The sequence below is a fragment of the Protobothrops mucrosquamatus genome, unplaced genomic scaffold, assembly GCF_001527695.2.
Source record: "Protobothrops mucrosquamatus isolate PMUCROS unplaced genomic scaffold, P.Mucros_1.0 scaffold1070, whole genome shotgun sequence".
Lineage (NCBI taxonomy): Eukaryota > Metazoa > Chordata > Lepidosauria > Squamata > Viperidae > Protobothrops > Protobothrops mucrosquamatus.
In genome coordinates this window covers 42,767-55,514 of record NW_015387298.1, presented here as the reverse complement: position 1 = coordinate 55,514, position 12,748 = coordinate 42,767, and the positions used below count along the sequence as shown (strand labels likewise).

General features: G+C 37.6%; 1 protein-coding gene across 1 annotated transcript in view; it reads right to left on the bottom strand.

The window, feature by feature from the left end:
- Positions 1–12,514, bottom strand: part of GPA33 (glycoprotein A33) — a 29,339-nt gene extending 16,825 nt beyond the window's left edge. The window contains exon 1 of the mRNA XM_015820122.1: positions 12,315–12,514. Coding sequence (XP_015675608.1) covers positions 12,315–12,357 — 43 coding nt within the window. The 5' untranslated portion in view covers positions 12,358–12,514. The remainder of the gene's footprint in view (positions 1–12,314) is intronic.
- Positions 12,515–12,748: the final 234 nt, after the last annotated feature.

Sequence of the window (12,748 nt, the reverse complement as noted above, 5' to 3'; positions counted from 1 at the left end):
TTGCAAGTCTCTTTTAACTTCCTGATAACTTAGGAAGGATCATTCCTGAGCTTCTTTATGCAACTACAGGCTTTCTAGTACATCTGATGTTTCCAAGGCAGTATCTTTTCCCCACCCCCATCTCCCAAGATCATTCCCACATTCCATTACAGAGTGCTGTGCGCTACATGCAGCATTGTATTCTGAGCTAGGTGATGTTCAAGGGAACACCCATGTAGAGTGCATTGCAATAAACGAAATGGGACATGATCAAGGTGTGACTGGTTGTGAGCAAGGCAAGAAAAGGTACAGTTGGCACACAAGATGAATCTGTGGAGAGCTCCCTTTAGCCACAAGTGTTACTTACTCTTCAAGCAGGAGTTGTCATCCAGGAAGACCCCCTAATCATTCACCATCTCAGTGAAGGAGAGTGGAATCTCATCCAGAATCAAAGATGACACATCCCCAGATGCTGGGGGGCCCAATTCCTAAAACCACTCCATCTTGCCAGGATTGAATTGAAGTCATCCAGAGCCTCACAGCCTCCATCAACTGTCTGGTTTGGAGTGGGCATGTACTGCATTTCTGTCTATCATTAGTCTACAGATGATATTGTACTGCATGCCATTGAATGACATCACCTAGTGGTTTCATGTAGATCAGTATATCCCTGTCTTGGCAATTTCAAGAAGTATTAACTTTAAATACCAGAATTCCATAGCCAATATAGTTATTGTTGAGAATTCTGGGCATTGAGATCCATACACTTGGAATTTGCCAAAGTTGGGAAACACTGGTGTACATGTTAAAGAGAAGAGATGAAAGACCGATCTCTGATAAACTCTGTCATTGCAGGGGCCTAGGACAGGGCTTTTCAACCTTTTCACCCATTGTACCACTTTTAGGATATGGCAACATCCGAGTACCACCAGTTGCCTAGCAAGGTGTCAAAAACTTGATGACCAAAAAAAAAAAAGGAAAAAAGTGATAAAGTACAGGTAGTCCTTGACTTACAACAGTTCGCTTAGTGACTGTTCGAAGTTAAAATGGCACTGAAAAAAGTGCCCCCCAAGCCACAGCTGAGCAAGACACCTGCCTGCTTGCCCGGCCGCGTTCTTCCTTCTGTCCGAGGTTTTCATTGTTGTGAGCATTTCTGTTGAGGATTGGCAGAAGGGGTGGGGTGTGGGTGTTTGGTTTTTATTCCCCCCGTCTGCTGGGTGGTTGCAGCAGGTTTTGGTCACTTCACATGACCCTGGGACACTGTGACCGTCATAAATATGAATCAGTTGCCAAGCATCTGAATGTAAATCACAAGACCCTGGAGATGCTACAACATTCCACCTGATCGGCGCTTCTTCTGGGCTCAGCAGAAGCGCCAGAATCAGTGCTGCTTTCCAGCTGATTGGTATTTCTTCAGGGTTTAGCAGAAGCACCAGGATCAGCACTGAGCTCCAGCTGGAGCCTGGCACTGATCCTGGCGCTTCCGCTGAGCCCGGACACCCCTGCAGCTCCAGCCATCTCTCGCTCAGGCTTGTACAGTGCTGCCACTGGTTCAGCTCATTCCCCTCCCCGCTACCACTTTTCTAGGATGGTCGTGTACCATCTGCTAGGTGCCAATGTACCACATTTGGTACCCGTACCACTGGTTGAAAAGCCCTGGCCTAGGATTCAACCTCCTCCCCACCACAACACCAACTGGGACTGGCCATAGGAGAGGAGGAGAACCACCACAATACAGTGCCTTTGTATTGATATCTGAAGCAGGTCCAGAACAATACCATGATTATTTCAATACTGTATGCCAGTTTGAACCCACATTTGGGATAATCTGTTTAATCCAAGGCCACTGAAGTTGAGTAGCAATCACTTTCTCAATACCCTTATCACAAAGGAGAGGTTGAAGACAGAACAAAAGTTATCTAACATAGCTAGATTGAAGGATAGTTTCTTCGGAAGAGAAGAGTACTGCTTCCTTCAAGGCAAGTAGTACAATTCCCCTACCCCTAAGAGAGGCCTTAACCATGCATTTGACCTAGCCACATGCCACCTCCTGGAAGGCCTTAGCTAACCAAAAGGTCATTGGTCTAGAACATAGATGGCAAAGCTCACATCCACAACGACTTTGCCCATTTCCTCAGGATCAAGCAATTCAAACCTCTTCCAGATAATAAGAGGAAATATGTCTTAGTCACTTCCAAAGGATCTGACCAGTCAGAATCCAACTCTGGTAGATTCTAAGAATATTCCTTACAACCAGTGGTGGGATTCAGCCAGTTAGCACCAGTTTGGCAGAACCGGTAGCTAATTTTTTGTTGCCCAGGCCCAGAAGCGGCATCCACACAGAGAACTGGTTGTTCACATATTTGGATCCCATCACTGCTTATAACAGCCCTGCAGAGCTTATCAAAGATTCAATTCTTTATATGTTACCTTTTCTTCAAGATCTTACCTCACTAAGCTAGCAAATGCTTTGCATGTAGAAAATCCCATGTTCAACCTCAATAGGTGGACTAATTCATTTTGTGTGAAAGTTTTTTTAGATGGCAGCAAAATCTTAGTACAATCAACAAGAGATATTAACAATATATTTGAACCATTAACAACAACGGAACAAGCCAAAAATAATTCAGAAAAAAAAGAGAATAAAAAAACCTGGATTAAATAGTAACTCTTTTTCATAAGTGTAACTGATAATTGATATTATGGATAAATTCAAAATATTCTAAACAAACCTTAACTGACAGAAGACCCCATTTAGAATAAAAAGGTTCTTTTCAAAAATAAAAAAGGAAAAAGATTTGTCTTCAAGAGATACAGTGAGGGAAAAAATTATTTGATCCCCTGCTGATTTTGTACATTTGCCTACTGACAAGGAAATGATCAGTCTATAATTTTAATGGTAGGTTTATTTTAACAGTGAGAGACAGAGTAACAAAAAAATATCTAGAAAAATTCATTTCAAAAAAGTTATAAATTGATTTGCATTTTAATGAGTGAAATAAGTATTTGATCCCTTATCAATCAGCAAGATTTCTGGCTCCCAGGTGTCTTTTATACAGGTAATGAGCTGAGATTAGGAGCACTATCTGAGTGCTCCTAATCTCAGCCTGTTACCTGTATAAAAGACACCTGTCCACAGAAGCAATCAATCAATCAGATTCCAAACTCTCCACCATGACCAAGGCCAAAGAGCTGCCCAAGGATGTCAGGGACAAGATTGTAGACCTACACAAGGCTGGAATGGGCTACACGACCATTGCCAAGCAGCTTGGTGAGATGGTGACAACAGTTGGTGCGATTATTCGCAAATGGAAGAAAATAACTGTCAATCTCCCTCGGTCTGGGGCTCCATGCAAGATCTCATCTCATGGAGCTTCAATGATCTGAGAATGGTGAGGAATCAGCCCAGAACTACACGGGAGGATCTTCTCAATGATCTCAAGGCAGCTGTGACCATAGTCATCAAGAAAACAATTGGTAGCACACTAAGCCGCGAAGGACTGAAATCCTACAGCGTCCCCAAGGTCCCCCTGCTCAAGAAAGCACATGTACAGGCCTGTGTGAAGTTTGCCAATGAATATCTGAATAATTCAGAGAACTGGGTGAAAGTGTTGTGGTCAGATGAGACCAAAATCGAGCTCTTTGGCATTAACTCAACTTGCTGTATTTGGAGGAGGAGGAATGCTGCCTATGACCCCAAGAACACCATCCCCACCGTCAAGCATGGAAGTGGAAACATTATGCTTTGGGGATGTTTTTCTACTAAGGGGGCAACTTCACCGCATCATATAAGGAACTGTTGCTGGAATAGGGCATGTCTAGTTTAATAAAGAGAAGGACTAAGGGTGACACGAGAGCAATGTTCCAATATCTCAGGGATTGGAAGAGGAAGTCAAGCTATTCTCCAAACCACCTGAAGGCAGGACAAGAAGCAACGGATGGAAACTAATCAAATAGAGAAGCAACCTAGAACTAAGGAGAAATTTCCTGACAGTTAGAACAATTAATCAATGGAACAACCTGCCTCCAGAAGCTGTGAATGCTCCAACACTGGAAGTTTTTAAGAAGAGACTTGACAGCCATTTGTCTGAAATGGTATAGGGTTTCCTGCCTGAGTAGGGGGTTGGACTAGATGGCCTCCAAGATCCCTTCCAACGATGATGATGGTGGTGGTGGTGGTGGTGGACAGGGCCATGTACCATCAAATTTGGGTGAGAACCTCCTTCCCTCAGCCAGGGCATTGAAAATGGGTCGTGGATGGGTATTCCAGCATGACAATGACCCCAAACAGATGGCCAAGGCAACAAAGGAGAGGCCAAGAAGAAGCACATTAAGATCCTGGAGTGGCCTAGCCAGTCTCCAGACCTTAATGCCATAGAAAATCTGTGGAGGGAGCTGAAGGTTCGAGCTGTCAAACATCAGCTTTGAAACCTTAATGACTTGGAGAGGATCTGCAAAGAGGAATGGGACAAAATCCCTCCTGACATGTGTGCAAAAGTGGTGGCCAACTACAAGAAATGTCTGACCTCTGTGATTGCCAACAAGGGTTTTGCCACCAAGTACTAAATCATGTTTTGTGAAGGGGTCAAATACTTATTTCACTCATTAAAATGCAAATCAATTTATAACTTTTTTGAAATGCATTTTTCTGGATTTTTTTGTTGTTATTCTGTTTCTCACTGTTAAAATAAAATTATAGACTAATCATTTTCTTGTCAATGGGCAAACGTACAAAATCAACAGGGGATCAAATAATTTTTTCCTTCACTGTATGTTCAAAGGATTATGTTAATTTGTTAGAATGTGGGATTTGGAATATAGAAATTCAGAATGATATACATAGATTATTAGAGTTTCAAACTGAACAAGGGAAAAATTCCTTATTGAAATTGCAAAGGGAGATATTTTGATTCTTGGCGGTATGGATTTTTTTCCCCCCCTCCATTCTCCATTATTTCTGTTTCTCTATTTTCGGGGCTGCAGGGGGAGCACAAATTAGGTTTATATGAAAAGAATTTTTAAAAAAATCCAAAAACAATGTTTTAGGCTTTCTCTCCCACAAACATTGAGACATAAATATCCTTAAAAGAAAGAATATACCTCTGGCTTGACGTAGAGACTGAATGGTCTGTTATTAATGCTAGAAGATACTAAATTCAATTGCCACTTGAATTAAAAGCTTCTTCCAGACCAATTTAACTTGGAACGTTTCTTTATTCACAGTACTGAATTCCAATGAAGTATTTATGAGGATGACATCCCCAAGATCAGATGTTTTTTCTGCAACATGCTATAAGACTTTTAAAGAAATTCTGATAAAACCATTTTTGTTTCTTTTTCTTTATAATGTTGTTATAAGATATATGTAATATATTATTTCAATACAGTGGTGTTTATAGTGTTGACTAGAGATTATTAACATACTAATGTTTAGATAACTTAAACTATTAAACATGGGGGAGGGGAGGGAAAGGATTGTACAATGTTAACTGTGAATATTTATAATTATAAATATAAAATTAATATTAATAAGCATAAGATTATTTAGGTTTTATATCCAAAGCTGAATACTATATATAACATTAAGAAGAAGCTGCAAATTACATTAAAATATTTGTTGTTCGATAAAGGTTTTTGTCCTAAGCTGATTACTTAATGCAAAAGTCTCCATGTTATTATTTTTGCATGTTGAGAAAAAAAAAGAAAATAGATGAAGCAAAATAGGCATCAACAACTGAAAATAAACAAGGAGGAGGGGGCTATTTGGTTTCTAATTTCCCCCTTTTTGTGCTTCTGGGTCAACAAATGTGGGTTAACAGGAGTGCAGGGAGGTTGGGGGAAGGAGGATACAGTTCAGTAAAACCACAGGGAAGCTGGGAGAAATTAGCAGAGTGACTTGGGAGCTTTCCTGAGGGCTACCACACTGAGTTTGCTTGTGAGAAGTCAGCAGGGAAGGTTGCAAATGGCAATCATGTGATCATGGGGAGCTGCAACCATGATAGTGAGCCAGTTGCCAAACTCCTGAATCACAGTCACATGACCTCAGGGCTGTTGCAATTGTTGATAATTGGAGGAATGGATGGAAGTACCAAACATTCAGCACTGTCACAACTTTGAATGATTACTGAACAAATGGACGGTAAGTAAGGGCTTCCTGTATATTTAGTAAGAAAATTGTGGATTCATTTCAAATTTAATTTCCAAAATATTCTATATTGCACTAAATAAAACTCTCCAGTACTTTAAAGATTTTTTTTTTTTACATGTCCACCACATGTGGTAAAATGTTACTTCTCTTTCATGGCAACATTTATTACCACTTATTACAACCAACAGAAGAGAATATTTGTAGTACAGTGTTGAACTATTGAGTTCTTGGTGCTCTCCACAGTTACAGAGGCTATTATTATAATAATGGATCACTATGTTTGGTGATGTTTAATGCCTGTTTTAACTGAATGGTTTTTGTTCTAAAAATATTTAATTGGGTGTAATAGATACGTTTGTGATATCTATATATCAAAAGTACCAACATAGATATCACAAACCAATCTATTACACCCAATTAAAGGGTTATCATTTCTAGTAATGTTTAATAATTTTTAATTTGTTTTGAAATGTTTAATTTTTAATTGAGATTAGATTTTGATTATTGTAGGGAGGCACTGGGGAATAGGTTTTAAATAGAAGTGGGTATATATCAGTGGTGGGATTCAGCCGGTTTGCACCAATTCGGCAGAACCGGTAACTAATTTTTTGTTGCCCAGGCCCAGAATGGACTTCTGGAAGCGGCATCCACACAGAGAACCAGTTGTTCACATATTTGAATCCCACCACTGGTATATATATTTATTTATAAAAATTATTTGCTTCTATTTCAAGAGATTGTGGTAAGTTATTAATGTAGACTAAGTCATCATGGCTCCTTCCATTAATCAAATGCTTGTTTGGTTACATACAAATGTCAACACTGGTGTGATGAACAAGAGGCGCCCATGCAGTTTTGAGAACATTTCTAATGTCTTTATCATACATTTATTCTTATGATTTTTGCTACTGCCACACCTCACAATAGAAAAAAATGTATATTTATTTTCAAGTTCTTCCCAGTTGTCACAATTTTAAACAGCTTCTAAGTTCAGATTTGTGGCTCTTAACAGCTCTAGTTAAAAAGCCCTGGGCAGCTATTCCATTCTTACTTTCTTAATGAAAGTGGCAAGGATAAATATTGAAACAAATAATAGGAATAGTGAGAGGATTATGGAAAAAAAGAATCATGAGGTGACAGTAAAATTCCATGAATTCCATGAAATTTCATCACTGGAAATACCACTGATCTACAGTGATCCGTTCATAAGGTACCATATACATGGTACAGAATAAAAGATGAAACAGAGGGGGGAAATGGTCCCCAAAACCTGATTTCATGAGTAATTTTTTTCTGTATTCACTTAGTGCAATAAAACGTGTTCTCACTCACAAAAGAAGTGATCAAAGTCCTCTGTTAGTTATGCCTTTATTGGTGCCACTCCTTATCAATGCATAATGCAGTTACATATTTTACAATGCTGGTTTCACCCACTTTACCTTTATAAAATTTCCTGACAACTAGAGTAATCAGGTAATGGAAATATTAAATGTAAGGAGATTTTAAAAACCTCAGATAGTCCCATCAACCTTGGGGGTATTCTGTATTGACCACTTTGCAGAACCCTGGTCTACGTAGATTGCAATGTACCCTATACATTGTAGCAAATTTCCTAATGTTTCGAGGTATCTGTGTAATTTTCTACACAGTCATTAGATCTGAATTCAGTGCCAGCAGGCAGGCTTGTTGCCAGCAGGCAGGCCTTTTCATGCCTAGGCAACTTTTGATCAGCAGGAAGCCCACAAGGTTTTCTTTTGTGTTGTGTATATCACAATTGTCTGAGATAAGTCAATTTTTTGAAGAAACATTATATAGCTGGTTTCAGATCATAAAGATAACATTCAGAGAGAATGGAAGAGAGCCTAACCGTTTGGAGGAAGTGGGGAAAAAAATACCCAGAAATTTATATTTGTATAAGGGGAGGGGAAGGAATATTGGAAGGTGACAGTCATATACTTGCTAAACCATCTGAAAATGGTCACCAAATTAATCTGAGAGTCTCTTAAACTTCTCACCTCTCCAAAGGTTTAATCAAATAAAAGATATGGGACTTTAAGATTAAGAATATTCATATTCTAAGATGCCTCTATTGTCTCTTAAGAATCTTATATTTCCTTATTTTTTTTCTTTTCCCCAAAGCTTCACAAATGGAGGCTGCAAGTTAAAAGTTTGCAGAAATATGGGGACTACCCCCTCCCCCCTATTGAACAAGTAATGACTGATTTTTTAGTCTGGATACATATACAATATTTATAATTTAGGCCAAGTATTCTATTGGATACAAATTTAAAATAGCTTGTAATCTATGGGACTCTCAGTTCTCTGGGAACCGGCCAATCGCATTTCTTGCTCTATCACTAGACTTGATCCTACAGTATGTCATACAAAGTTATGGTTTGTTTAGACACAGTTTACTAAACATTTGGATGGGTTCACAGAATTCGCTAAACCACAGTTTATATGCCATATAATGGCTTGATTCACATATGATACTGAGTCAAATCTAAGTAAGCTGCATACAGCATATGTGAATTTAACAATAGTAAATTCAATCTAGGTTCAGTACACACACACACACACACATACCCATTGAACAAGTAAGGACTGAGACAACCAAAGCAGTGCCAAACAAGAGAAGATGCAGAAGGCCAAACTCTGATTCCTCCAGAAAAAGAAGCTGTTATACTGTATATCAGAGACTCTAACTGCCAATTGGCCCATTGTGGTCTACTATGATTATTTGTTTATTTATTTGCTGAAATGTTACAGATTAGATATTATATTATTAGATTTTTAAGTGGAAACTATAAAATGTTAGAAAAGAAAATAATATACAATTCACAGCCAGCATACATACTGTAGCATTTTATATTTTTCACATATAATATTCTGGATCATTTATGACATATCATACAGGAAATATATATTTGAAGCCAAAGTACTCAAATATGCAAGCACTTCTGGTTGTATAATTTAACTTTCCCAAAGACAAATATCTACTTCATCATCAGTGAAATCATTCTTCCTCTATCCTTCACAAAACTTGGCAGCTACTACAAATCTCAACATCAGGAGGAAAAGAGTCATCTGAATGATACATAGACCATCTTTGAACCCCTGACCTTGGACTTGACATTAACTTCTGACCTTGGACTTAATATTAAGTTACAGAATTGAGAGAGAAATCATTCCATGTGATACTTGAAACTTCTTTTCATCTGGAACCTGGGACTTAACAAATTTTAAACCCTCACTAAGAAAAGCATAAAGTTTATATGCTGAATATCTGTTCTTGCTACACTGTTTTTTTCCTTACTGAAAGTAATTGATATTTATGTTATCCCCAAGTTGCATGTTTACCTTGGACAAAACCAATATAAGTATTTCTGTAATCAAACCTGCATTGGAAGACTTCTAAAATGAGACACAAATGATTGTCAATTCTGTAAAAGGTTATAATTCAATACATGGTCAAATACACATTAGCTTTTATTGATCATATTTCATACTGTATGTTTATGTTTTGCAACTAGTTGCTCCATGTCAAGTTGTGTGGGGTTCGTATACATATACAGGCAATATGAGTGCAGGACTTTGCATTTAAATATAATGAAATAATGTAATTACAGCAGCTAGAGTATAGTTTTCACTGAGTCCCCTAAATATGTAAATACAAGTAGCTGATCGTATATAAAGTATTCAAGACAGCCAAGATACAACTCAAGAAATAATCATACTAACTAGACAGCAAAATGTTACATTTTAAAGTTTGCTGCGATTTTTTGACTAATGTGATTTGGTTGTAAAATAACATTTCAAACTGTTATTTGTATTTAAAGAAAAAGTATAAAGATAGTGACATACCTGTACCTATAGTCCCCTAAAACACAAAAATCTGCAACCTTAACCTAGCAAACAGTTCCCCTGCATATATTTGTATCACATGGGCATTTTCCATAATATAGTTTCCAAATATTATCCAATCATCTATATGGGGCAGTTTTAAAAAGCAAACACATCTCTAATGGTTTCTTTGTACAGTTGTCATGTGTACTGTGTTTCCCACATTCTTTAGTTTGGACGGTAATGTTTGTATTTTGATTAGGTAATATTAAACCAATCTGTGAAAGTTCCAATTCTCCCTCTTTCATCTCAGCAAAATGAATATGTGTGCTTGCATAACTAGCTATTGGCAAAGACCATTTTTAAAAAGACTTGGGAGACTACTGAGGACAGAGTGGACACTTGTATTGAAACTTCTTAAGAGTAAATAGTTTCCTTTCCTACAGACACCAGCAGCATATCTTTCTATTATAAATACAACAGTAATAATGTAATATTACTTTGTAATGCTGTACCTTTGTAATAAGTGCACCTTTGTAATAAGTGCACCTGCCTGGACAAATGGCATGAAAGGATATAATCTTTGGACTTTGCATTTAAAAAGGCAGAGAAGTAAAATCACTTTAACTCTAGTCTAATACAATCATACTAGTCCACTACTAGTATTGTTATATATCTCTGTGAAAGGCAAAAAATAACGTACTAGAAAAGTCTTGTGAAGAAAAACTACTGCACTTGCACAAAGTCCATAAAACTTTAGGCCTATATTGCCTAGGCTGAAAAGATCATACCTTCAAAAAGGAAGGAAGAGTATTCTCCATGCTTTAAGGACCTCCTTTTTGTCCTCATCCTTTAATTGGAAGATATAGCCTTAAAATGAAATATTGTTCAGCTTTTTCAGTAATTGCATGCTATATTTTACAAACTTTTCACTATGACACAACTTCCTTAATAAATGCTAACCACAAGTTAACAAGCTCCACTCTGTAGCTGATTAGTCCCCTTCAGCCTCATGGACTGCTATTTGAAATTGACAATAATTTAATTAATTACAAACTAGCTGTAGTCTAGCATATTCCTAGGATTGATAAACCAATCTATCCCATGCTGGAAAAAGTAATTCCATATATATAGAGGCCTAAGTCTGATTGATTGATTTAATTTAATTATTTATTTGTTTGCAGTTTTTCAATGTAATTTTTGTCACAGTTGCAAAGGAAATTAAACAGTGTGCCTGCCTTTTCCCCCTATTTGGCCCTCTTTCCAATTCTCTATGTCCTCCTTTTCAGATATCTGGTAATCCTATGCCTGATGCATGTTAAGTCAATATTCAGTTCTCAAACACCCTGAACCACAAACTTCCTTCTCAAATTAACGATCTAAGTCTATGCATATTATATTCATTCAGATTAGCCAAAAGTTAATTGCTTCACATCTCAAGACTTTGTAGGGGGAAGTGGAAGTGAAGAACACACAGGGTATACAATTAGTGTGAGTTCTTTAATACTCATCCCACTCAGTAGTAACTCCATCTAGGTGACATCTAAAAAATAAGCTCCTAGAAAATACAGCCTCCAGCATTAAAAAGATTACACCACAGTTAAGTTAATAATATTAAGTTAGATGGACTTGTGCTCTGCTTGATTATAAATGAAAATATCTCATTTCACCCAAACCACAGTTTGGAACCCTTTTTACCATAAGGATCACATTTTCACAGAAAAAGCAATACAGTAGTAGCTATATTGGTCATGAGAGGAAAGAAAATAAAATTACACAGAGACAATATTATGATTAGGAATATGTATTTTCTACTAGTGAAGCCTCACATACTTGTTAGGGTAAGCCAAGCTACACTCAACAGGGCTACAATGAAGAGTCATTTTAAAAGATCTCTTTTTCTAATTTTAGAGTAACACTAGATACTCCAAAAGCCATATTCCATGCCATATTTGGAAAAATAGGTGAGGGTAGAAAAACAACAAGTTTGCAACAGGAGATTAATGGATATTTACTCTGGGCTCAAACTATATAATAGTAATACAGACTTCTGTATGAAGCTTTTAGTGTACACTGTTCCTATTTTATGCACATTTATATTAGAGTTTTTCATTTATAGCCTTCCTATTTTTAGCTCATTACTTCTAATGATACATTGCCTGTTCACAGAGAGGCATTGACCTGGAAGCACAACAAATCAGTAAAAACCAGACATTTATTGTACTGTAAAGCTTCAGATTTTTACAATAGAAAATGCATGAGTATTTACTGACAAAATAATTCTTCTGCCTGACACTCTCCTACAAGTGTACTAAAAGGTAGCAAAGTAGCATGACTCACTCACCTGCACAGATAATAAGGAGGGGGGGCCCCGTGTTTCCTTTCATAGTGGCTCCTCTGTTTTCCCCAGCCTTTTCTTAAAATTGTCAAGAATGCAGGTGTTAATGAAAGTGCTAGCCAATGTTGAAAGTAAGTGGGAAGTAATTGCCTCCTAGTTGTAGTTTGTACTGTGTCTTCACTTCCGCCCTAGATTTTTTCCACACCCTCTTCCTTATATCCTTTCACCCTTTCTAACAAGAATTGCAAGTTGTGTCACAGTAGGTTTGTTTTCATATCTTCCATTCTCTTGCTGAAAGGCCAAGGAAACATTGTCTAAGTTGCCCTGCCTTCTCCCAGGTAAACAAGCCACTCTTACACAGCTCTTTCGATAGACAAAAGAACATGCAGAAAAAGAATCAGTGGTGTTTAGGGCAGGGTTTCACAAAGTGTGGAGTGTAT